This window comes from Lagenorhynchus albirostris, chromosome X (genome assembly GCF_949774975.1).
Source record: "Lagenorhynchus albirostris chromosome X, mLagAlb1.1, whole genome shotgun sequence".
Lineage (NCBI taxonomy): Eukaryota > Metazoa > Chordata > Mammalia > Artiodactyla > Delphinidae > Lagenorhynchus > Lagenorhynchus albirostris.
Window position 1 is genome coordinate 115,906,739 of NC_083116.1, and position 25,276 is coordinate 115,932,014.

Here is a 25,276-nt window from a genome sequence, read left to right on the forward strand (position 1 = left end):
TTCTCAAATAGCAAGAAAAAAAATAATAGAGTAAGCTTTGCTTTCTTATGTCTTTCTGCTCAGAAGTAAGTATATTTAGTTGGTGGCCTTTCTTGATGTCTGTTAGCTTGGACGCACTGGTAAACCAGGACATCAGAGATGGAGGGCAACACTTCCTTTTGTTACCAAGTAAGGGGGTGTCGTAACAATATACAACCTGTGAAAGTTCCTCTAAAGGAAGGCATCTGGCTTAAGGCCCAAACCATCGGATGTCTGATTTCTTTTTCAGGAATGGAAGCAAAGTCAGGATTGGACATAGTTCTTACCGCTGTATTTTCCTCTCTCTACTGTCAGCAATAACTAAAGGATGAATCATTTTTGTTTTCTTCTTCCTAATGTGTTAACAGCAGCGATGGTTTATTCTGGTCCACAAAAGGGGAAAACAAAGAGAGTGATGGAGATGCTGTTGGAAGTGTGAGCAGGAATGCGAATGACACTGAGTGCATCTGTTTTTACTGTCAATTCCTGATTTTTCAAGATGATTCTAAGAACAGTTTTTCATCAAATGTGACCTTATGGCCAAATAACAACAAGCTTTTTTCCTCCTTGATGTTTCCTCGGAATCACAGTGTTATTAGCTTGAGTATTTAGTGGCGGTTGAGGAACGGCATAGTATCTTGGGTTTCATTTTTTATCCAATATAGAAAGCCCTGCAGCACTAAATAAAAATGTCACCGTGGAAAATGTAAAGGCTTTCTGTCACAAATGTTTTTAAAAATTCACTAAGGGCTGAGGATTAGATTTATCTTACACTCTTTCTGTGATTTATTCATATTTAATGTTAGTTTCAACATTTGAAGCATGAAGAACTTCTTCAAATTAAAAACTGTGGTGAATCAGTCGTATTTGAAGAAAAATTCCACCGTACCAGTATGTCAATTATGCAGTTCATTCCCCTTCATGTGTTCAAGGAGGAGATATGTTTGGTTTTCCCAGTGGCCGAAATTCTCACTGGGGAAACTCCTCATTGTTGGGGAGATTCACGCAGCTGCTTGGTTCTGAGAGCTGTTTCCCTGGTATCAGTCGACGTTTTCCTCGGACGTTAATCACCATCACACAAACGTGATGTCCAAGGACAGGAGGGGGGACAGACCTCACCTTTGGAACCATCATTTTGCTGCTCGTCTCGTTTTTCATTTTTGTTGCTTTGAGCCGCTGAGTTGCCTGTGTTTGGGGGAATATCTTTAGTTAGAGACAATATCCAGTCTTTTCTGTGGATGGTTCATAAATAATGGATGATAATAGAATTAGTTCTGAATGAAAGGAAGAAAATGAACTCAAAACAGACTCTTTTTTTGTTTTTAACTACTAAATAGCTGCCTCGGGTCTGCAGCATTGGCCTTTTTCAAAGCCCTGGAGGGTTGAAAGGCTGGTGGGAAGGAAGGGAGCTGCTGGCCCTGCTTGTTCCACCTTTGGAGCTAGTTGGCTTTTAGATGGCTAGAAGGAAACATGACTAGGCACAGTTGCCCTGGACACTCTGACTTCCGCCTGTCCTTCAACCTGCCCATCATCTGTCTGTCGTGGCCTTCTATCCTTCCATTCCTTCCTTCTTTCTGTCTTTTTGTGCCTTCCCTCTTCCTGCCCTTCCTTCCAAGCTGCAGACACTTTGAACACCTCCTCTGGGCCATAGATTGAGTCAGCTTCTCATAAACTGAGGGGAAATGTCCCTGTTTTCTCTGCTGAAAGTAATCAACCTTCTAATAAGAACCAAGGAAGAGGGCTTCCCTGGTGGCGCAGTGGTTGAGAGTCCGCCTGCCGATGCAGGGGACATGGGTTCTTGCCGCGGTCCGGGAAGATCCCACATGCCACGGAGCTGCTGGGCCCGTAAGCCATGGCCGCCGAGCCTGCGCGTCCAGAGCCTGTGCTCCGCGACGGGAGAGGCCACTACGGTGAGAGGCCCACGTACTGCAAAAAAAAAAAAAAAAAGAACCAAGGAAGAATGGGAATAAGAGACATGGAGTGCCTACAAGGATAAAGCCTTTTTAAGTTGGTTTTCCCACCTATCTGTCACTGAGGTCCAGGCCTAATGGAAGAATGGCAGCCAATACAGAGAGCAATACCAAAACTTAAGTATGAGGCTTTTAGGACCAGTTGTGAGCATTTCGTCATCGTGATCTTGATCTTTTTTATTCCTTTGCTTGATGGAGAGAATCATATTGATGAGTAAAGATCATCTTTTTTCCCCTCAGACTATTGGCAAGAAGTTACCTCCGACTGCAGCAACTCCAGACTCGTCAAAAACAGAAATGGACAGCAGGACAAAGGGTGAGTTTCCTTGTGTATCTGTTTTATGTTTGAAAGCAGTGAAGGATTTTATAATCATTGAAACGCTTTTGAAAAATCCTTACATAATCTTAATGGCTTTTTTAAAGCACATGGGGAAAAAGTGCACACAAATGTGTTTCATTAGGCTCTACCAGTAGGATGGGCACAAGTTCCTCGATGGAACAAGATGCTTTTTTTAAAAAATAAATTTATTTGTTTATTTATTTATTTGTGGCTGCGTTGCTGCGCGTGGGCTTTCTTTAGTTGCAGCGAGCGGGGGCTACTCTTCATTGCGGTGCGCGGGCTTCTCATTGCAGTGGCTTCTCTTGTTGTGGAGCACGGGCTCTATGTGCACAGGCTTCAGTAGTTGTGGCTCACGGGCTCTAGAGCGCAGGCTCAGTAGTTGTGGCGCATGGGCTTCGTTGCTCCATGGCATGTGGGATTTTCCCAGTCCAGGGCTCGAACCCGTGTCTCCTACATTGGCAGGTGGGTTCTTAACCACTGCACCACCAAGGAGGTCCAGGATGCTTTCTTGCCATTTGTTTCTCACCCACGTTGCAGAGCCAGGGCTTATCTGTGTATACCCAGAGCAGTTTGCGTAGTTCACGAGGCAGGAAGATTCTAGACGATGGCAACTCAAGCAGTTTAGGGATTCATAGGCCTTCAAATCAAAGAGGCTTTATCTTTTAGCCTAACCACTCAACAGACACTCCCAAATGATGACTTTCCTGCTACTCTCCTCAGCACATCTCTACTTGAATTCCTATAGTTACAAATGTCTTTCTTCTGTTGAGCCGGATATGCTCTTCCTGTAATTTTTACCCATGGGTTCTAGTCTCTGGGTCTATATTGATATTAGCCCATTGTTCTCCTAATAGTCCTTTAAGTATTTGAGGACAGTTGTCTCCCCCAAAGCTTCCCACAGGTCAGTATTCCCCATTCGAGAGTAGCCAGATAATACAGAATGCCCACTTACATTTGAATTTCAGATAAACAATGAATAATTTTTTTTTTGTTTTTAGTATGTCCCATACAATATTGGCTGTTTATCTGAAATTCAGATGTAACGGGGCATCCTGTGTTTGTATTTGCTAAATCTGGCAACTCTCCAATTCCTTTAGTCATTCTTCCAATAATTGGAACGTTCTGAACATGCTCTAGTCATAAATAAGTGCTTCAGTTCCTTCTAGGGATTTTAACCTTTTTTTTTCCAGCTTCAGATTTCCTTGTGAGGATAATGTGGACAGACTACTAATCTAGTTTGGAAAGCCAAAGGTTGAGAGAAGATATATTGTACATATGTAATTATGACTAATATAAGAGCAAGCATAGATTTATTCTTTTTGTTGCAGAAAAATATACCAGGAACTCCTTTTGCAGTGCAAAACAGGTAGTTTTGAGAGCAAATAAGGGATACTGCCTTAGGCATTAAAAAATGAATTTATGGGACTTGCCAAGCCCAAAATGGTGGTTTAGATAAATACGTTCATGGATGTTATAGATGCAGCCGCTAGAGCTCTGTCTTAATGTTTAAGGTTCGGATGAGGTTTGCATGCCTTCAGTCTGTTAATGGTACAATCAGACTGTGGCTAACGGGGGGAAGCGCACTAGTCTAAGGCTCTGATCCAGCAGTTCTCAAACTCGAGTGTGTCCCAGAATCACTTGGGGAGCTGGGCCTCACCTCCAGAATTTCGGAGTCAGCAGGTCTGGGGTGGGGCCTGAAATTTTGCTTTGCTAACAAATTCCCAGGTGCTTTGGTGCTCCTGGTCGAGGGCCCACCCTTCAGGAAGGGTTCTGAGCTTCTAGATGTTCCCAAAGCCAAACTGGCCCCGCAGTTATTCACACGGGTTGTAGGTTTTGCATGCTTAAACCTACCTTTAGACAGTAAAACCTTCAAGATTCTTGAAGCGGCCTGAAATTTTTTTTTCAAGAATTCACAGTTAAACCATTTCTGATAACATTTCCTGTTGTTGGACAGTAGCCTATCCTTCCTTCCATTGAACTACTCATTTTGTAGTTCTGGCTGTTGACAGGTTTATAAATGATCCAGGTTATTAGGCAAGTTTGCTGGGATGGGTGGAGTGGGGGGTGGGCAGGAGAAGGGAAAGACACATCAAACCTCCAAGGTAACTGGAATGGAGTCCCTGGGACAGGCTGTCCTCGTGACATGTGACAACCAGTGGCCTTCACCAACCTCACTCTTGTTTGCGGAAATAATAATCTGAGAAACAGAGAAATTTTTTTAATGGAAAAGAGTTTCAAGAGAAGTGAAAGAGAAATTCCCTATAGATTGTTCCTCTCTCTGCAGAGTAAATAGTACCTTGGGTGACCGGTGAGTTGCTTTTGGGGGAGACTAAGCAGGGGGTACCTGAGTGTCACTTGTAAGGTTGTGGCACAAAACAGGACAGTCTGCAGGGCGTGCTTAGGTGACTAATCAATCCTCTGGCCTCAAGAACTGACCTTAGGATAAGCGCACATCCGTGATATATTTTTTTTACCCTCTGTAATGTCTGCAGGCAGGAGACTCAAGTCTTTTTCGGCAGGATTAGATGGTGTGGATGGAAGGTGTTTTAGAGCAGAGCTGGCCAGTAGAAATACTATGTGAACCACATACAAGATTTTACACTTTCTGGTAGCCAGAAAAGAAACAGGTTTAAAAAAAAAAAAAGGAAACAGGTGAACTTAATTTAAATATATTTTATTTAACTCAGTATATCGAAAATATTATCCCTTCAACATGTAACCCATATAAAATTATTAAATGAGATATTTTCATTCTCTTTTCATATGAGTCTTCACAACCCAGCGTGTATTTTCCACATACGCCACATCTCAACTTGGCCTAGCCACATTTTGAGTGCCCAATAGCCACATGTGCCTAGGGGGCCACCATATTGGACAGCATAGTTTGAAAGTAATTCTGGGATCTAAGATGGGCTTCCTGGGCCTGGATTTTAACACAGTTCATCATGCTCAGCTCCCTTGAGCATGTGGGAGGATCCTGAGTCTAGCCCAAGCCTTTTTCACTCCTACAAGTATCTATTAACTACGTCCATCTCTAGATGCATCACCGAGTGGGGATGAGTTGTTAATAAAGAGAGGTTTTACAGGGCTGGGTGGTGTGTTTTGGCTAAGAGTTAGGAAGCACAGATTCCAGGACTAGCTCTCTTATTAGCTAGCTGTGTGACCTCGGGCAAATAATTTTATTTCTCTGGCCTTGTGCTCTTCGTGGTCTGCCTTGTCTGTGAAGTCAGAGGGTTGTACTAGAGTGAAGCCCTCAGGTTTCTCCCAGCATCTTCACTCTGATTTAATTCCGAAAGCTTTACAATTCAGAGTGAAAGCTTTCTGCATTCAAAGAATTGAACAGCCGATGGGAGAGACAAAAGGAAGATGCGAACGACTGAGTTAGGAATATGAGATGTCATTTGGCAGAGATGCCATGGATATAAATATGTGTGTAAGCGGGTGGTAGGTCGGGAAGAATTATCACTGTCAGTGAAGACTTGAGAGATATTTATTGACAGATGTGTTTTCATGGACCCAGAGTAAGAATTGCTGCAGTTTAATCTCACGCCTCACACACTCTCTGGCTTTCATTGTAAAGAGCAGATTCTGGGGTAATGGTTCTCCCACGATTTCCACGAGGCACCCTAGGTCACTAGAAAGCCCCTTCCATTTGGAACCTTTCGCTGCTTCTGGATTTTGATGCAACACCCAAGTTCAGGTGGAAGGACAGAGAGTGCTGACCCACTTTTAGAAATGACTCGGAGCTTGGGAACAACACAGCCTCCTTCCTTCTGGATGGAAGTCACACCCGTAACGAAACTTGCCCAGCGGTACAGAGGAGAGAAGCCCCTTCCCACATAGCTGTCTCCTTAGTGCGCTCAAATACAAGCTCACGTCACGAGTAAGTTATGATGATTCAAAAAATGTTCATGTGGATTGATATCTTCTGAGGGAAAGTGAAACTCAGCTGATCAGGATTTATTTAAACAACTAACATCATCTCCCCTCCCCCAATGAAGCTTTTATGATACTGAAATTCATCGGAAATGTGGGCTGAGGAGCAGATTGCCGTAATTTTCATAACAAGAGGAAAACTGTTTAAATATTCATAAATGAAGTGCTCTGAGGTATTTCCAGCTCCCCACATCTGGAGTTCCCCTCTTTCTTACTACAGTTGATACAGATGATTTGTGGCCTCGGTGGGATAGAGAAATAGCCCAGAGAAATGATTATTTAGCATCTTCTTGAACAAACAGTTCAGTCTTAGAGATTCAGAGGACCAGTTGAGCAGGTGGGTTGGGGAAAAAATAGTCCTTGACAGAATGTGTACAAAGGCAGGTCAGGCTTCTGAATAAATGATGGCTGGGGGGCAAAGGCTAAACTTTCTCTGTTTAACCTCCCCTCACATTATCACCAGACACTTGTACCACCTTTCTGATCACTTTGTCCCTTGACTTGCTTCTTAGGAGCTGTCCCCTGTGATGGTGACACATAGTGCCTTGTAGCTATCATTGATCCCTCGTGGAGGGGGCTGTGTCTTCTACCTGACATCCCCACCATCCAGTCCGGAAAAGTGCCATGGACTCAGTGGGCACTGGCAACAGTGGTGGTTGGGCAGATGGAGAATTAGAAATGGTTTCAATTTACCAGGCTCTCTATCTAACAGAGTCTTGTAAAAGCAGTGTAGAAGCCACGGGACTCCTTTGCCAAGTTCACAGTCACCGGGAAGAAAAGAACACATTTGTTGACCCTCGAGCTTATTTCGGATTTCTGGAGGGTCGCCAGTGGTTGCTCTGTGGGGCTTGACAGACCCTTGTTCTTTGTAGCCACTGTCCCAGGCCAGTCAGCCCAAGAGCGCCAGGGACAAACTAGGCTAGTCTGACAAAGTCAAGTTTATGGGCTCATTGCAACGAGGAGACTGCCCAGGAGGACCCGTGGAGCATCGCACCAAACAAAAGAAAACTGAGCAGTTACAGATTTGGAGGAGAAATGGAAGTGAGTGAAATGTAAACGAAGCAGCAGTGTTTTGATAGGCCCCAAGCAAAACAGGGCTGTGTGAGTCGGGCCACATCAGGTCTCTCTGTGAGCTGGACCACCACCAAGTTAAGATAGACGTGCAGGGCTGTGTCCAGAACCCCTTACATGAGGCCCTGCACTTGTGTGGGGATTCAAGGCTTCTCTGTGTCACAGTGACTTGTTTCTTTCAGCCAAGGGTGAAACATTTCATTCTTACTAATACAGTATAAAAAAGCAAAGTTTCTGATAGTCTGTGGTCTTAGAGGACAGACTTTCTCAGAGAGTAAGAAAGCAGTCGTCGCTCAGAGAAGGGTTGTTAGGACCCTTTCCAGCTGTAGTGTGTGTGCTTGGGAGAAATGCTGTTTCCGCTTCATTCTGCAGCTGGCTCTATCTGCGTTTGTATCCGCATTTGCAGATTTTTACTTTCTCAGTCTGAGCTAATTTTTGCTTTGTCACCACATGTTTGAATAGGAGAAAAAAGGGTCAGCTCCCTTATGTTGGGATTTTTATCAGCCTTACCTAGGAACTCTTTTAATCTATTTTGCCAGGATAGGTGTTTTTTGCTCACTTTTCTTCTCCAAAGCTCACTCACCCTCAGACCTGGGAATTTGGGCACATCCAATATGAAACATGTTTCCTACCCAGCCCTTTAGTGCCTCCCACACCTGTTATGTACTAAAGCCCCCAGGCTCGGTGTCTCAGGTCCCCACTGTCCCTAGGATGCACCTTTCATCGAGTGCCCCCAGCACAGACCTTGCTGTCTGGATTCAGAGTGAGGGGTCCTTCTGCGAGGGTGCCCAGCCTACCCATGCTGCAGATGACCTGGATTTCAAATACAGCCCGCTTGCAGGAAAAAAGTGAGCTCCCTTTCTGCTATCCTGGTGGATTTCCTTCCTTCCAAAGACTCAGCGCTTCTCCCCATCTGAGCAGGAGAAGGTGCCATTGAGACGAGCCATGATCTACTCCATACTAGAGAACAGGAAAGCTTCCCTTGCTTGTCAGATTTTGATTTCTTTAAAAAAAGATTGTTTTCTCTTTTTAAAGTGAGAGAATAGAAAGGGGCGTAACTCGTAGCTGTGAAGTAATTTGAAAGTCATATTCCCAGCAACATCCAAGACCAGAGGGGTCACAGTCAGCTTTCTTGTGGAGGAAGGCGTTTTGTGAAGACCGGAGTTGACAATGTAGTGACGAATGCATTGTGTTTTGTTTCCCTGTCTGAGTTTAGGTAGAGACCAGGCTTTCTCCACATTGGCCCTATTAACATTTGGACCAGATCATTCTTTGTTGGGGTGCTGTCCTGTGTCCATTGTAGGATGTTTAGCAGCTCCCTGGCCTCTACCCACTAGATGTCAATTATACTTATTACTGCCTCCCCCCTGGTTGTGACAACCATAAATGTCTCCAGGCATTGCCAGTGTCTTCTGGGAAGCCAAGTCACAGCAGCTGCGAACCACTGGTGTAGACTGTCGTACGCCCCAGGAGGGCACTCCTATATCTCTGCTGCCAGGCGCACACTGGACACTTAGTTAATATTTATTGAACAAATGTATTCATCTCACCCCTCCCCACGAGCCCTGGATCCTCAGACTGACGCAGAACTGCATTTCTCACTTAAATCTCTCATACAGCACAAACAGCCTCGGCACTGCCGCCACGCTGGCCCACCCTCCAGGTCCCCACGGTTGTTTTGTTCCTTCCTGGCATTGACATTTTGCTAATACCCATGGCTAGATCAGTGTGGTCCCCAGACCAGCAGCGTCAGCATCCCCTGGGGACTTGTTAGAGATGCAAATCCCCAGGCCCTGCTCCAGCCCTATGGAATCGGAAACCCTGGGGTTTCTGTTTGTACACGTCCTCCACCTGATGCCAATGCCCACTCAAGCATGAGGACCACTAACCTAGACTCCTGTTTCTTAAGCATCCCTGCTGATGAGAATCACCCGGGGTTGGGGGACGTGGTGCTGGTTGAGCTGCTGGATTCCTGGTCCCACCTCAGAATCCCTAGGGAAGGGATCTGGGACGGCATAGAAGAAACAGGTGCCCTACATCATTCTTGTCATCGGGAATGGTTGAGAAACACCCCTCCTCTTCCTCCTCTGGTCAAAGTCCTAGAACATTGTCCAGGCAGGGGCCAGTGCCGTTTTGCTCTTCCCAGAAGGGACCCTGAGTCTCTCCTTTGGGAAGTAGTTTCCCCATTACAGAATCTCTGAGGCTTTAAGGCAAACACATCACTCCCATTCTCTCCTCACTGCTGCCTTGTCCAGAGCTCTGTGTATACATGCCTTATTTCCTCTCCTTGATTATAAGCTCCCTGGGAACCAGATAACTAGTCTTATTTAACTTACTCTCTTTTCCCCAGAACATGATAGATGTCAACACCCTTACTGCAATTCCAAAATACAAAAAGCCCCCGAAAACCAAAAGGTTTTATCACTCCTTGGGTGAGAAAACTTGTCCTGGACTAATGCGCATTTAGGTATAGTCTTTATTTATCCCACTCGGGGTGACGAATCATCCATTTGTTGCAAAATTTTAATGTATTTGATGGTTGGGTGCAGCCCCAGACTCCAGCTGGGGATGTTACATATTATATGGCATGTGCAATGTATTTCCTTTCTAAAATCTGAAAAATTCTGTCCCCAGGGCTTCTGGATAAGGGCTTATGAACCAGTAGTGTCTCTGATAATATTTGTCAGTTTCATGAAAGAATTTTCAGATTTTGATGTTGGTGAAAGTAGACACCACTGAGCTTGATGTGTTTGTTCTGGTGTCCCAAAGGAAAAGAAAATTGTCAATTCCAGGCATGACCTGGTACTTTCCATCCCTGCTGAAAGCTCTGGAAGGCTTCCTACCAGACTTTGTGACACATGGGGTTTTGATCTTCATGTCCTAAATTGAGCCCAGAGAATTGTTCTAAATTTAATGTTATTTTCTTGGTGTGTGTTTATATGTTCTCTTTGCTGATATGTTTATTCTGTTTCTTCTGCTTTTTTTTTTTTTAAGGTGAGGGTATTTGCTTAAGTTTGTTTGTTTGTTGTATGAGTAGATTATAGAGCCAGCTGAAGGGTGTCTTCGGATGTGGTCATGTGATTTCAATTCTGTGAACAATCTGTTTTTAATCTCATGTAAATTTCTAGAAATTTAGAGATTGACATAATGCGTTTTTTGTTTTTTTGTGTTTTTTTTTTTGGAGGTGGTGTGAATTATGACTGGACTTCTTGGTGTATCTTAAAATTTGAATGCCAATCATCACTTAGTAAGGGTCTCTTGATTGGGAACTGGGCAAGAGATTCAGCGTTCTGAATCTGATTTTGTACACCACATTTTCTCTGCACCTTTGAACGTGTCTATGTTTTTGTTTTCCTTTTTCTAGAAAGACAGAGTCATTGCTTTTTTATCAGATTCTTAAGGGACTCTAAGACAAAAAAGCTTAAGAACTGACTTAAGGTTTCAGTCTTACGCTAATTTATTAGTATTTTTAAATCTTTCTAAAGAAAAAATAGAGACAAAATCATCTTACTTACTGGATAAATTGTGCCTTTATTTCTTTATGTGTCTGTGTGTATTCATTCCTGTTTGATCTTGGACTAATTAAATCCATCTAATTGATGAATAGATGGAAAATGACTGCCTCCAAAAATTAGCTTCAGTCCTTTCCTCTCTACCTCTGTCTGCTATTCATTTAAAATTTATAATCTTCGCACGTTCAAAAAGGATTTGGAATTATACTCTTCTTTCAAGACATATCAAATGCCTCCTCTTTTGTGATCTCTCTCCTGCATGCAGTCTTGCCTTTCTCTGAAACACCATGACAATATTCAGTCATAGTGAGTTGATGCTTATTCGTGTACTTGTCTTTTCTTACTGTCGTTCTTCTCCCCTCGCCTTTCTCCAGGCATTAGGTTGTCACTTCCGTGCGAGGGTGGGAGGGCGTGGTTGGACTGACCTGTATATCACAGGCCCAGGAACTGACAATATCTTTTTCATGGTGGTGACTCAATAAATATTTGAATTAAAGTGGGGAACATCTTCGTTCCATATACTATAAAGTTAAAATCGTATTTTCAGAGTTCATAAAGTTTTTTGCATTTGAATTTTTTTTGAGTATCTTAAAACCATTGGAACATCCAAACCAACATAATGTTCTTATTTTCCAATACTGCTGAATTAGGGCCCGAAGGCCTCAGAAGTAAAAACAAATTCTTATTTTCAAATATATCATAATAACTTAACATGTGAGGCAAAGGGTTGCCATATTTGGTCAGGAGTGTTCTGAGTTACGGTGCTCATGACTAGAGCTCTGAACTGTCAGAGCCGGCGAGGACGAAGGTATAGCCCAGTGTGCTCCTTGACGCCTCCAGCATTTCACTGGGATGTTTCTGGGGACCTGGGTGGGAGATGGACCAGCCCCACTCTCTGATTTAACCAGACAGCTCTGTTTTTAGTTGTTTTATACTGGAGCTCTGGAATAAGTTTAAATTTGCTGAAAGTGTCCTGCTAAAGTTAACCAAACTCTCCTCTTGGCGCTCCTTGGCCGGCCTCACTTTTACACGTGAGGACATGAGGTCCAGAGCTACGGTGTGATTGCCTCAGGTTGTGTGCTTGGGAAAGATCGGGGGGACCAAACCCAGTCTTGACTCTCCTGACTTCTAGCCCAGAATCTTCTCTTCCTACTTTGCTCTCCCACAGATTTTCCTCTACTTTTTAGGTGTTGCTAGAGGATGATAAGAAACATTGAGTGGGAGCTATGTCAGGTTCTGGGGAAACAAAGAGGGGCGAGGTATGGCATGGGAACCTGCTTTGCAGAGAGAGGTAGTTGATGGTAGCCACTGGCACCTTTATCTCCTCCTTTTATCTAAAATTGGTAGTTTTGTGTCTAAGGCCTCACATATAAAACAGCAGAGCTACATGGTGGAAGTGTTCTAACACTGGGTTATGGTGATGGCCACACAACTATATAAATGTATTAAAACTCTTCAAACTGTACAACTAAAATATGTGAATTTTATAGTATATAAATCATACCTCATTAAAGCTGTTTTTTTAAAAAGACAGAGGGACACCTACCCTCCTTTAGCTTATAGGAAAACTGTGGGCATAAAACAAAATGGCCCTGTGAAACATTTTAAAGGCATGTTAGTACTTTCTTGTAAATGTTTTCTATGTCGGTTACAAGTCAATTCCATAGTCATTTACGAACCTCCTACTAGGAGGCCAGGTCTTAAGGTAGCAAGGGAAGAGTTGGGGGAAAAGGGAATGACAAAGATACATGGCAAGAAGATTTGGTGGGGGAGGCAGATTATAGTGAAGTGTTTCAGAGGAGGTTACTGGAAGTGTCCTCTTTCTTCTACTGAGTCCCTTCATGTTAGGGAACCTTCATGTGAGGGACGGCTTTGAGTGATAAATACCTACCTGACCACAAAGTAATGGTAAGCAATAGAGTTACATTAAGTCAGATAACAGGAGATCCAGAGACAGGTGCCCTGAAGTTGGTTAATTCAACAGACATCTCAACAATGTCAGGGCTTAGGGTCACCTCCTCTTTGATTTTTTTTGGCTTTCCTTTCATGGGTGAAATGTGGCTGCAACAGCACCAAACTGTGTACTATCTTCCAACAAGGATGAAACAGTGTTAAAAGCAAAAAGGCAGGGGCAACTATTTTCCTCATGTATCTTTTTTTTTTTTCTGGGAACAAAATCTAACTGCCCCCCCAGCACATTTCCTCTCACGTCTCATTGGCTGGAAGTGGATCACATGCTCACGCCTCAACCAATCACCAACAAAGGGGAGAGAAATTAATATTATTTGCCTAAGAAGACGTAAATTTGCCATTTCTCCAAAGAAGACATACAGATGGCCAACAGGCACATGAAAAGATGCTCAATATCACTAATTATTAGAGAAATGCAAATCAAAACTACAATGAGGTATCACCTCACACCAGTCAGAATGGCCATCATTAAAAAGCCTACAAATAACAAATGCTGGAGAGGGTGTGCAGAAAAGGGAACCCTCCTACACTGTTGGTGGGAATGTAAATTGGTACAGCCACTATGGAGAACAGTATGGGGGTTCCTTAAAACACTAAAAATAGAGTTACCGTATGATCCTGCGATCTCACTCTTGGGCATATATCGAAGAAAACTCTTAATTCGAAAAGATACGTGTGCCCCAATGTTCACAGCAGCACTATTTACAATAGCCAAGACATGGAAGCAACCTAAATGTCCATCGACAGAGGAATGGATAAAGAAGATGTGGCACATACATACAAGGGAATATTACTCAGCCATTAAAGAAATGAAATAATGCCATTTGCAGCAACATGGATGGACCTAGAGATTGTCATATTAAGTGAAGTAAGTGAGACAAAGACAAATATCATATGATATCACTTATATGTGGAATCTAAAAAAATGGTACAAATGAACTTATTTACAAAACAGAAATAGACTCACAGACATAGAAGACAAACTTATGGTTCTGAAAGGGGATGGTGGGGGTGGGGGAGATAAATCGGGAGTTTGGGATTAACATATACACCCTACTACATATAACATAGATAACCAGCAAGGGCCTACTGTATAGCACAGGGAACTATGTTCAATATCTTGTAATAACCTATATGGGAAAAGAATCTGAAAAAGAATGTGTGTGTGTGTGTGTGTGTGTGTGTGTGTGTGTGTGTGTGTGTACCTGAATCACTTTGCTGTCTACCTGAAACTACCACAACATTGTAAATTAACTATACTTCAATTTTTTAAATGATTATAAAAATTATTATTTGCCTAGATGTACTTGACTCATCCCTAGGGCTGTGGGAGTGTTCCCTATTCCTGAGTATAATGGCTGAGCAAATTAGGATTCTATGAACTGGGAGGGGAATGGGGAACGGTGGCCGGGAAGTTAACCAACAATGTCTACCACACTTAATTGACTTTTTTTTTAAACATCTTTATTGGAGTATAATTTTGCTTTACAATGGTGTGTTAGTTTCTGCTTCATAACAAAGTGAATCAGTTATACATATACATATGTCCCCATATCTCTTCCCTCTTGCATCTCCCTCCCTCCCACCCTCCCTATCCCACCCCTCTAGGTGGTCACAAAGCACCGAGCTGATCTCCCTGTGCTGTGCGGCTGCTTCCCACTAGCTATCGGTTTTACATTTGGTAGTGTATATATGTCCATGCCACTCTCTGACTTCGTCCCAGCTTACCCTTCCCCCTCCCCGTGTCCTCAAGTCCATTCTCTATGTAATTGACTTTTTTTGATGGAAAGGAATAAAAACATGACTTGTTCCTCTTCTTTGTTGGCCATGGATGTCTTATCTTCTGTGTAAAACGTTTCCATGATTTTGATCCAACAAATTATTCTTAAAGCCAGGACTCTGCAGGGCAGTTCTTCAATAATACTGTATTTATTTCAATGTTGCTGTAAGTTTTGAGGTTGGGTAGTCATATTTCACTAGCACAGTCAGTAGGAAAATTGGTAAGGAGCTGTCATTATCCAATTTAAAGATGCTTAACTTTTTCCCTCCCTTTAGAACATTTGGGCCAATTCAGAGTTTGGGAGGTTTGCTGTAACGAATTTAAGAGGGATGGAACTATGTGGGCTTAGGAATATATGGGCGGATTGGTATTGATGGGATTTAGAACTAGTGCCTCTTAGCATGAGTTAAGGAGCAAAAGGCATCAGCTTCCCAGAGTACCTAAGACAGAAGGTTTCTGGCACTAGGATAGGGGGTGTAACTGATATCTTCAAGCCATTGGACAGAAAGCAAAAGCATCTGTAAACAAAGTAAGTCCCTGTCTTTCCCTCTCCCCTTTCGTCTCTCCTCCCCTCCCTATTCTCTGCCATATCCCAACGCTAGACCACAGTGTGTCTGTATTATAGACTTTTTATTGCATTGATTTTATATATCACTCTCTTTGATTGATGTGACATTAACCATAATAAAAAGAATCCCACATTTTAGTGGTAAAAATTATTCTAGGAACACTGTAATTGATACTTATGTATATAGCTCTAGGCTGTAATCTGTCTGCAGGAATGGCCTAATCGTTGGGCAATATTTAACGCCATTCAAAGCCATTAGGGTTGTTGACTTTGATGCAGACTAATAAATACCTGTCCAGGTAGATACTAATTCTCTTGAATTCTTCTTTCCACCTTCTGTCCTGTGTCATTAAACCTGTTCTCTAAGTCTTAGTTTCCCAAATACCTTACAAATGTTTTTAGTGTCTTCTAAACAGGTGCTTTTGTGTACATAGAGAAGGTTTTAATATCAGGTAGCCTTTCAAAAGCATATAATTCAGGGCATATTTGAATGGATTTTGAGTGGCCTTAGTGTTTTTCTCTCTTTGGTGAAAGCTGGTGCATTTCCTTGCTGATGAACAGTCGTAGGTTCCTGAGTAGGCAGGTTCCCGCAGAGAGACCATGGGACATATTTGAAAAGTTCACCCCCCTGACACGCGTGTGAAGAGCATTTGGTCAGTATTTGTTGGCCATTTGTGGTTGACACATGTTCACATACAACTCCATTGACATCTGTCTCTTAAGATGGACCGTAATGGAGCCTTTCTCATTGTTTTGAGTGCCGTGTCAGCTTTGTAACATACAGATACCCTGTTTCTGATTCAGTGATGTGTGGAAGAAGGCAGGGCAAAACTTAAGCTTTTTGCTCTTTGTAGATTATGTCTACTTATGCATTCACCTGAAGAATATATAAAATGGTATGTAAATGCCACGGAGCGGCTGGGCCCATGAGCCACAACTACGGAGCCTGCGTGTCTTGAGCCCGTGCTCCGCAACAAGAGAGGCCGCGATAGTGAGAGGCCCGTGCACCGCAATGAAGAGTGGCCCCCACTTGCCACAACTAGAGAAAGCCCTCACACAGAAACGAAGACCCAACACAGCCAAAAATAAATATAAAAATAAATTAATTAATTTTTTTAAAAAAGACCTAAAGAAGAAATACATGGCAAATATCTTTTAAAAAAATGGTATGTAAAATAAAGAGTATTCAAAAATACACATTTATTTTCTGAGACCAAGGAAACCTATTTTGCTGTTCTGCCTGAGAGAAGCAAAGCAGTCATTTGCTTTCATGATGTCATGTGATTTTTGAGGGAAAAATGAGAATAAATATGCATGAACCAAAAATGAGCAATCTTGGGTAGTTTTCCGAGGGTGACCCTTCTTTCTTTACGCAGTAGTTGTGTTCTTTCCGTTAAGCGTGCTTTTCTCTGAAGTTAATGTAACATATCCTCCTGGGCCAGCTCATTAGATAAAGCATTTTAAGGGTTGTGTTTTCTTTTCTTCTTACAGCCAAGGATTACTGCAAAGTAATATTTCCATATGAGGCACAGAACGACGATGAATTGACAATCAAAGAAGGAGATATAGTCACTCTCATCAATAAGGTAAACAAAGGTTCCCTCCTGCCTTCTAAACTATGAACCGCTTTGAGGTGTTGACTGGATAGTACGCGCTTATATTTTAACCCTTGAAGCAGTTAATTTTCGTGATCCTGCATTCCCAAGGAAGAATCTTACATCTTTCCTCTCAATCAGGCTAAGGCAAATGTAGCCAGGTGAATGAATGAACTTGAAACTCCAGTAGATTCCGTTTGCCTTGGAGCCAGCTGCAGATTTGCATGGCCCTGTCCCAGAAGGGCTAACCCGGAAGGCGGAAGGCGGCCTGCTTGGTCAGAGAGCCCGCCCTCCACAGCAGCCCTGGCTGCAAAGCTCTGTGCCATGAGGTATCCAAGGAGGCGCTTCCAAAAGGCGAGGTCATACATCACAGGCGGAAAAGGCTTAAAGAATGTTTACTGTACACATCAAAGACAGGTAGCATGCCTGAGAGAAACTTGCCCGTCTTGCTGGGGCTGAGAAGCTCGGATGATTTTATTATCACTACAGGCAGTGATTTTAGGCTACATCTGTATGAAGTGATGCAGCTTAACAGGGCCTGGACCATGTACTGTGTATGCTTGCATGCAATGGTACTCACCAAGTGGGTGGTTGAAAGATCCATGGTTTAAGTAATTCCTGGAATATATGGCCTTTTCTCTGAAGTATAGGGTTTTTGTGATGGTTGACTACGACAAAAAGCTGAGCAGTCTTTAGGATGTATAAGGTGCTTTTAGTCTTGTATCCAGGTAAACGGCAAGCAATGTGGAATTCCCTTAGCACGGCCGTGACTGGAGGATCACGTGGCTGCCTGTGTTCATGCGGGGCTGGACAGCATTGACAGGGTGGAGGGTGCAGGGAAAGGGGAAGGAGAACAGGGGCTTAGGGTGGGAAGCAGGCCCTGGGTCCTGTTGTCTCTGGCCGTTACTGAGAGGCAAGGGACCATGGTGTTGCCCATCCCCCATTCCCCGGCCCCGAGTGTGTCCATAAGTGATTGGTAGGATTTCCCTTTATGACCTTATAATCAAGGACAGTTACCTTTAAGAAATGGCTATGGAGGTTGTGTGTTTTCAGAGCCTGAGCCATAGATGCCAGGGAATGCGTGACCCCAGAGGTTAAGGAGATTGCCAAAGGTCAGATTATTTTAGGGAGAAAGCTTGGCGCTCTCACCCTCTCCATCGAAAGTGGTGTGCTGGACAATGCTAGGGTGACTTTCTGGACTAGTACACTATTCCCTGCTTTGCTGATGGCCCCAGAACTCATCCATCTTTTCACCTGTAAAATATTCTCCCATGAACTTATTTCAGTACATCTCTGTAGGTGTTGAATGTGGCCGGAGGAAATCAGAGGAGGGGAAACGCTGCCCTTCTCGTGCTTTTCAGCTGAGGATGCAAAGCGGTTCTTTCTTTGCCACCCTTCCCCTTGTCCTGCGGGCGGGCCTCCTCCGGGATGCTTTCCTAGGCACGGTGCATTTCCTATTTTAAATCAGACCCTTAACCAAATACATGAAATGGCTGTGAAGCATGATAAAAATACTCTGATAACTGGCACAGAGACTTGGTTCTACCACCACAGGGGAAGGGGTAGAGCACTTTTCCCCGTGATGATATAGTGACCAGAGGATTAAACAGCTGCCGCTCTTTGTAATGGGGGGGCTCATTTTCCTGTTTTTGTTTGGGGGAGCACCCTCTTTTCAGTTGAAAACCGGATGTACAATAACATTTACTAAGGTTTGGGGGAAAGAAAAGCCCACCACGGATGGTCTCTTGTCTGAACACATGTATTTCTACCTTAACATCTTATATTCCAGTCCTTGTCATTTGATTATATACGATGAGAACACGTTCATTCTGATGATGTCATTCCTCCCTGCCAGGCTGACATCCAGTCCAATAAAAGGAATTGAAGTTTCTTGAAGAGCTTATTTAGTCAGAGAGGGACTCTCTCCCGGTCCTATCTACACAGTAGGGAGAAAGGAACGGGGCGGAGGTGGAAGGCTGCTTTCAGGAGTGTCCTGAGGGTTGCATCTGATTTCCCCAGTTCCACAGCTGAATGTGTTTAGAAGCAGTCTGGACCTGTGAAGCAGCTTACAGATATCACAATTACACTTGCAAAGCGAGCACTTGGCACCCTCCCTGTCCCCTTGGTCCCTTGTCCTGGCTCGCGCACTAATTGTGCTGCTCAGGCCAGAGCGCCCGGGTGGCTCATCTGGGCACTTGCTCCTCCTGGTCTCACCCTGCCCCCACCCCCAAGCCCAGCAGCGCCAGCCCCCGAGGATCCTGCCTTCCTGCCTCCCTGCCACTTCTGTCCCTGGCAGAGCCAGGCCCTGGTCTGCACCTCCAGGGCCTCATCCCTCCTCCTTTCTCCAGCACCTTCCACAGAGCATGCTCCACAGGAGAGCCCTGGGCTGACCAATGGAGGGATGCTTTCCCCAGCTCCAGTTTCCACCTGCTGCATCCCTATCGCCCTAGCCCCTGCCTTTTATCATCCCATAACAGCCTCTGCTCGTGTAACCTCTCTGTTCCAGCGAAGGGCTTTGGTAACTTTCTCTCCTTCATTGTAAGATTGGGCTAGATATCCGGCCACGTGGTCTGGCCACAGACCCTAAAGCCGACCTCACAGGGCAGCCGTGAGGATGTACTAAGATGCTGTGTATAAGTGCCTCTCGCAGGGAGGGGTCCATCACTGGTACCTGTAATCCTCGGAATTGTCAGTTCATCTCCGCTCTTTCTCTGACCTCAGAAATGGGAATGCAGGGGCTCTTGTGGCTGGGCCCAGTTTATAGCTGGGGCTGGAATGCTGTGATATCAAGTAGGTAACAGTGGTCAAATATGTGTATACCTAAAATAGGTAAGAATTTGCAGTGGGTAAGAATTCACAATGGGTGAGATTTCAGCAAGAATCTGGAAAGAAAACATGCCATAAATATTTTGCCTGCTGAGGGTGGGAAGGATGGAATCTGAGTCTGTCAAACCCTGCTTTATAGAAAAGTCTTACTCTTGCTCTGAGTTTAGGTATCGCCCAGAAGTTCATTTAGATGACTGTGTGCTTTTCCTATTGCAGAGTGAATAGTTTCGCCACAATTTGTTTAATATGCACTTTGCTATGCCTCTTTATTGTATTATGAGTTGAGATGAAATAGCTCTTCTCTAAATTTGATGGCTTTTGCTGTAGACGTTCTTGATTTACCCCCAAATTCTGGCGGTGGTTTCATTTTATAATCATTTAAGGTGGTTTCCCTTTGCCCTGCTTCTATGAGCTGTGGCAGGAGTCATAGGGCAGACGTTGCCCTCATTTTTAGCCCTAGATTGTCACTTCATATAGCTTTCTAGAAAATGAGTCATACACCTTTAGTGGGTGCCTATACGCCCTCCTCGGTTCCTGAAATAATGCACAAAGGCCCGAACTATTTGTGTGTGTCCCTGGAAACTAGGATGAAATGTGGCAACCCGAATGGTTTCTTTTTTAGTTTATTTATAAAATAGAATTCTTGTGGATTTGGGAACATGTCCACGGGTGCAGAACACACCTGTGTTTAGCTTTTATTTCCAGTCACTCAAAAATAGCTCCTTAAGAGAATAAAAATAGCTCCTTCGTCTGTGTTCCTGCCACCCCCATCCCTGCCTTCCTGATTTGTGCTCAGAGCGTGGTTGAAAGGGTTCAGAAGCCTCTGGGTCTCCTTTCCAACCTGAGAAGCTCCCTGGAGAAGGGGTCAGGCGAGGCTCTACTGTGAAGCATGCGCCTTGCCCTGACCACTGCCGCTTGGGGCAGAGCGAGCCCAGCTGTGCAGAGGGACGATGTCCCTGCCCTTGGCCAACAGCCTCCTGGCCTCAGAGCAATGGCCCTTTCCTCCCAGCCCGCGGTAACCTAGGAGGAAGGGCTTCTCACGTGACCCCTCTGTAAACAAAGATCTTCGGGTATTTCTTATCAGAAGGCTCCCCTGAGTGGCTGTGTCTTTGACCCGTTACAAAGCAAACAGAAACCCCCTTTCTTCATGGTTATAAAGTCTATTTGACAACATCAAGGTAAACACAGAGAAAGGTAATGTTATTGACTAAAGTCACGGTGTGGTGGAGTCGGAAGGAAGGAGAAGGGGACAGCATTGATGTTCGGGGGAGAAAACCGATATATGCGCCTCTCAAGAAAGAGGGAACCCAGTGGAGTAGCTAAAGGTAGACGGTCACCACTACGAAAAAATACCAACTGGGAATTTCGCCTTTTCTTAGGGACGTATCAAACCAGGGACCCCAAATGTCTGAGCTAGACCTGCTGCTGTGAGGGCAGAGTTAGGACTGATTCTAACTCACCAGCTGCCTCCAGCTCTCCCTCAACGTGTTTTCCTCCCTCCTTTCCCAGACAGTGGTTGAGCATTTAACTTAATAGTAATAGCTCCGGGCTTCCCTGGTGGCGCAGTGGTTAAGAATCCGCCTGCCAGTGGAGGGGACACGGGTTTGAGCCCTGGTGCCAGAAGATCCCACATGCCGCGGAGCAACTAAGCCCGTGCGCCACAACTACTGAGCCTGTGCTCTAGAGCCCGCAAGCCACAACTACTGAGCCCGTGCGCCTAGAGCCCGCGCTCTGCAACAAGAGAAGCTACTGCAATGAGAAGCCCGCGCACCACAACAAAGACCCAACGCAGCCAAAAATAAATAAATTAAATAAAATAAACTTAAAAAAAAATCTGAATCATGAACAAAAAATAGTAATAGCTCCTGCAAGACCAGAGCTTCCCAGCGCAGGACCCTTCTGGGCCACTGGCAGCAAGAGTCCGGGACCCCTCAGCACCCCGCCTTTTCACGCAGGCTCACAGCAGCCCTGGGAGCTAGGCGGGACCATGGTGTTCTGTCCAGATGGCAAAGGAGGAAGAGGCCCAGAGCACGGAAGTGACTTTCCCAAGGGCCTCACAGTAATCAGTGGCTAAGCCAGGGCAGGGTCTCCTGACCCTGAACGTGGGAGCTGGCAGGGCGGGATTGCTCTGTTTCCTGTGGGGCTGTGGATGTTTGCGGTAGGTGCGGCTCAGTCACTCCCCGAGGTGACTCTTGTCTACTTATTGACTCACGCTCTGTTACCAGGTATATCTAGGGCAGGTGCCTGTGCAATTTTCTTTTTAAATTAATGACATCATTATTTTATTAGGAAAACAGTATTACCACGCCATTCCCCCATCCATCTGTTTCCGACGTTTTTGTGTCCATGTCTCTGACCTCGTAGGGTCAGGAGCATGCAGGACTTTCTGATTCCATTGTCACATCTACAGAAATGGATTGGTAGTGCAGAGGACATGACGAGCTCAGCTCAGGGCTAACGTTGCTTCTTTTTGGGCCTAAAGCCCTCCTCTCCCACTTCTTTCTTCCCATGCCCACAGCCTACTTTGCTTTCCTCTGTTCTTCCGGACCCAGGTTAGTTTTCTGCTTGCTGTCACCATCGAAAGAGGGGTGGGGGGAGAGGGAGAGAGGCGGGGGAGGGGGAGGGGGGAAAGGACAGAAAGAAAGAAAAGGCATCCCTAGCTCCTTCCTAAGTCATTCTGTGATGATATGTTCTTTTGTTTGTTCTAATGTTTATTTTCCCGTCCTGCCTCCCTCCCATTAATTTATTAATTGAAACATTTATTTGTGAGAAAAATGTTTCCAGACTTCCTTGCTTCTCTCCCCACAGGAAAGTGGCTTTAGAAATCTCATGAAGGGTTCTCAGCTTGGTATAAGAAAGCTGATCAACTATGTAGATTGCTGGCCTTGACCCTTTCTCTCTCAACTGCTGAAGCTTTTAGCAGAGCTGAAGTGTAGGATTAAATGTGGTTTCAGGGATGAGGAGTAAATTAGCAGGTGTCACCCTGAAAGTGATGACACACTGACAGAGCCATTAGAAGGACATGTTTTATGAGTGAATGAAGAAGTTAAGTGTAGGTCTGGGATCATCTGGGTTTACACACATTTGAAAAATGTCAGCGTTCAGCAGATGAGTCATTTATGTCATGGGATGTATTTCTTGCAGTATAGCCTGTCTTGTTAGACTGCATATGTCCCTACTGGGGACAGCAGTCACAATATATCTCCTCCTCAGAGCATTAGAAATCCCAAGGAATAGAGTTTGTTGCTGTTTTGCCTTCATCTTTAAAGTAACCTGGACACCAGGACCGATGGGAAGATTCCTGACACCAGAAACACATTTGATCAAAACTCTTTCTCCTGGGACTTCCCTGGTGGTCCAGTGGTTAAGACTCCACCTTCCAATGCAGGGGTTGTGGGTTCCATCCCTGGTCAGGGAGCTAAGATCCCACATGCCTTCGGGGCCAAAAAACCAAAACAGAAAACAGAAGCACTACTGTAACAAATTCAGTAAAGCCTTTAAAAATGGTCCACATCAAAAAATCTTTTTAAAAAACACAAAAAACCCAAACTCTTCCTCCTGAGCGTGTTTACCATCACATAGGCACAGTTTTTAAATTAGATGAGGTTGGTGAAAGTAGGACTTGGCGGTGGGAGAACACTTCGCTTTAGTTTACCAGTAGACAGTCAAAACAGTGCCACCCAGAAATTTTGATGATTGTAGATTTCTCATAGACAGATGAGTTCGCAGTTGATGCAGATTCTCAACTTTACATGCCTCCTCAAATTATATAAAACTGTCTAAAGGGACCCTGTGTTCGTTCAGCCTAATTGTAATCTTTCTCCCAAGTGCTGTGCTTTAGTAGCAGGACATTAGTAATCCTTGCTACAGCATCCTGGGATGTTTTTCTCCTGTAACACACAGAAAACTCTGCAGGTGTCTTAAGGATTTAGAGAAACACTTTCTGTTTTCTCTCTTCACTCTTTCTATTTCTATTACTCTGAGAGGGCTGTTGTGAGGATTAAGTGAGACGTTGTGGCTGAAAGTGCTTTAGAAATTAAAAATTACAGCTATTGCTGTGATAAGTTATGATCGGAAGAAGAAAAGACAAATGCCCATTGACTGGGAGTTCTCTCTTGGTATATTGAACTCTCCTGAAATTAAGGTCAGTAGTTTCCCTGAAATGCCCCTGTATTATTTATTTTAACTTTTCTTAGGATGAAAGTAATTTATTATATTCAGTAGTTGTGTAGCCCCTGTCTTCTTAAAGTATCTCAAAGGTCTTACATTCACATTTGCATTTTATTAAAATATACTTTTCTGAGATGGCATGGGATGCACTTTTAAGTAATACTTTAAAATTAAGTAAGTAAAACTTACTCTTAGAGAATGAGAACAAAACAGATAAATACGAAGGGAAGTCAGAATCACCTGTGACTGCGTCACTGTCAGATACCTCTCTTAATATTTGAGCTGTGTTCTCCCAGACTTTATACACACAGAGAGACACACACACACAATTAAAAATAAAAATAAGGTCATATCGTATACACTCTTTTGTTTACCCCCTTTGCCCCCAATATATCTTGCCTATCTTTGGCAGCACGGTTAAATGGTTCCTTAGCATCCCAATGTATGGAGTACCACGATCCTCTTTTATATTTGGCTTGTTTCTGGTTTTTCCCTATTTTACACCATGTTGCATGTAGTCATCACCTTGTTTGTAGATCTTCATGAACGTAATTACTTCTGCCACTTTCTGCTACTTGTGTAACCTTGGGCGGGCTGCTCATTCTCTCTGTGCCTTAGTTTGTTTCCACATCTGTGAAATGGGGATGATAACAGTACCTACCTCCTGGTGTTGTAAAGATTAAGTGAGTTAAAGGAGGTAAAGCACTTGGAATGCCTGGCTCCTAGTAAGTTCTGTATAAATGTTAGCAGTTGTTATTATTTCCTGATGATCAATTGCTAAATGTATTGATGCCTCAGTGCCTTTTTTTTTTTTTTTTTTTTTTTTTCGATACGCGGGCCTCGCACTGCTGTGGCCTCTCCCGTTGTGGAGCACAGGCTCCGCATGTGCAGGCCCAGCCGCTCCGCGGCATGTGGGATCCTCCCAGACCAGGGCACGAACCCGCGTCCCCTACATCTGCAGGCGGACTCTCAACCACTGCGCCACCAGGGAAGCCCCCTCAGTGCCTTTTAAAGGCATTTAAGTGATGTTCTGAAAGATTGTGCCAATTTAGTCTCCCCCCAGGAGCCTATGAGAATGTTTCCCTATCCTTGTCATGCCTGGATATTATCATTCTTTCTAATCTCTGCTAATCTGATAGGCATTTGCATTTTTTTAAATGATTACTCAGGTTGAAAATGTTATGTGTCATTTTCCAATTGATTTTTATAAAAATACTTTATATTCATGACATTAACCTGTCATCTTTCACATTACAAATGTTGTTTCTCAGTTTATGACTCATAGAGATATTTAAGAAAATATCATTAAAAGTAAATACCTTTTAGACTTAAAATTTCCCCATTTTATAGTTAACTACATGGTGCAGTAAAATTCATCCTTTTAAGAATAGTTTTACTTAAGGCTTTTATATTTTAGTCCTAGTTTGAAAGGGTAGCTGGCTATTAAATGCATTCCTTTTCTGCCTTCCTCAGGGCTTTCAGAGGTTCTATTTAAAGCTTCTGTCCTTACAGTATTTTC

At 43.9% G+C, this 25,276-nt stretch overlaps 1 protein-coding gene across 6 annotated transcripts in view; it reads left to right on the forward strand.

Moving 5' to 3' along the window:
* SH3KBP1 (SH3 domain containing kinase binding protein 1) overlaps positions 1-25,276 on the forward strand; it is a 344,191-nt gene that overhangs the window by 236,278 nt on the left and 82,637 nt on the right. For all 6 annotated transcript variants that reach the window (XM_060136885.1, XM_060136886.1, XM_060136881.1 and 3 more), the window contains 2 exons: positions 2,229-2,304; positions 16,658-16,752. In XM_060136885.1, coding sequence (XP_059992868.1) covers positions 2,229-2,304; positions 16,658-16,752 — 171 coding nt within the window. The remainder of the gene's footprint in view (positions 1-2,228; positions 2,305-16,657; positions 16,753-25,276) is intronic.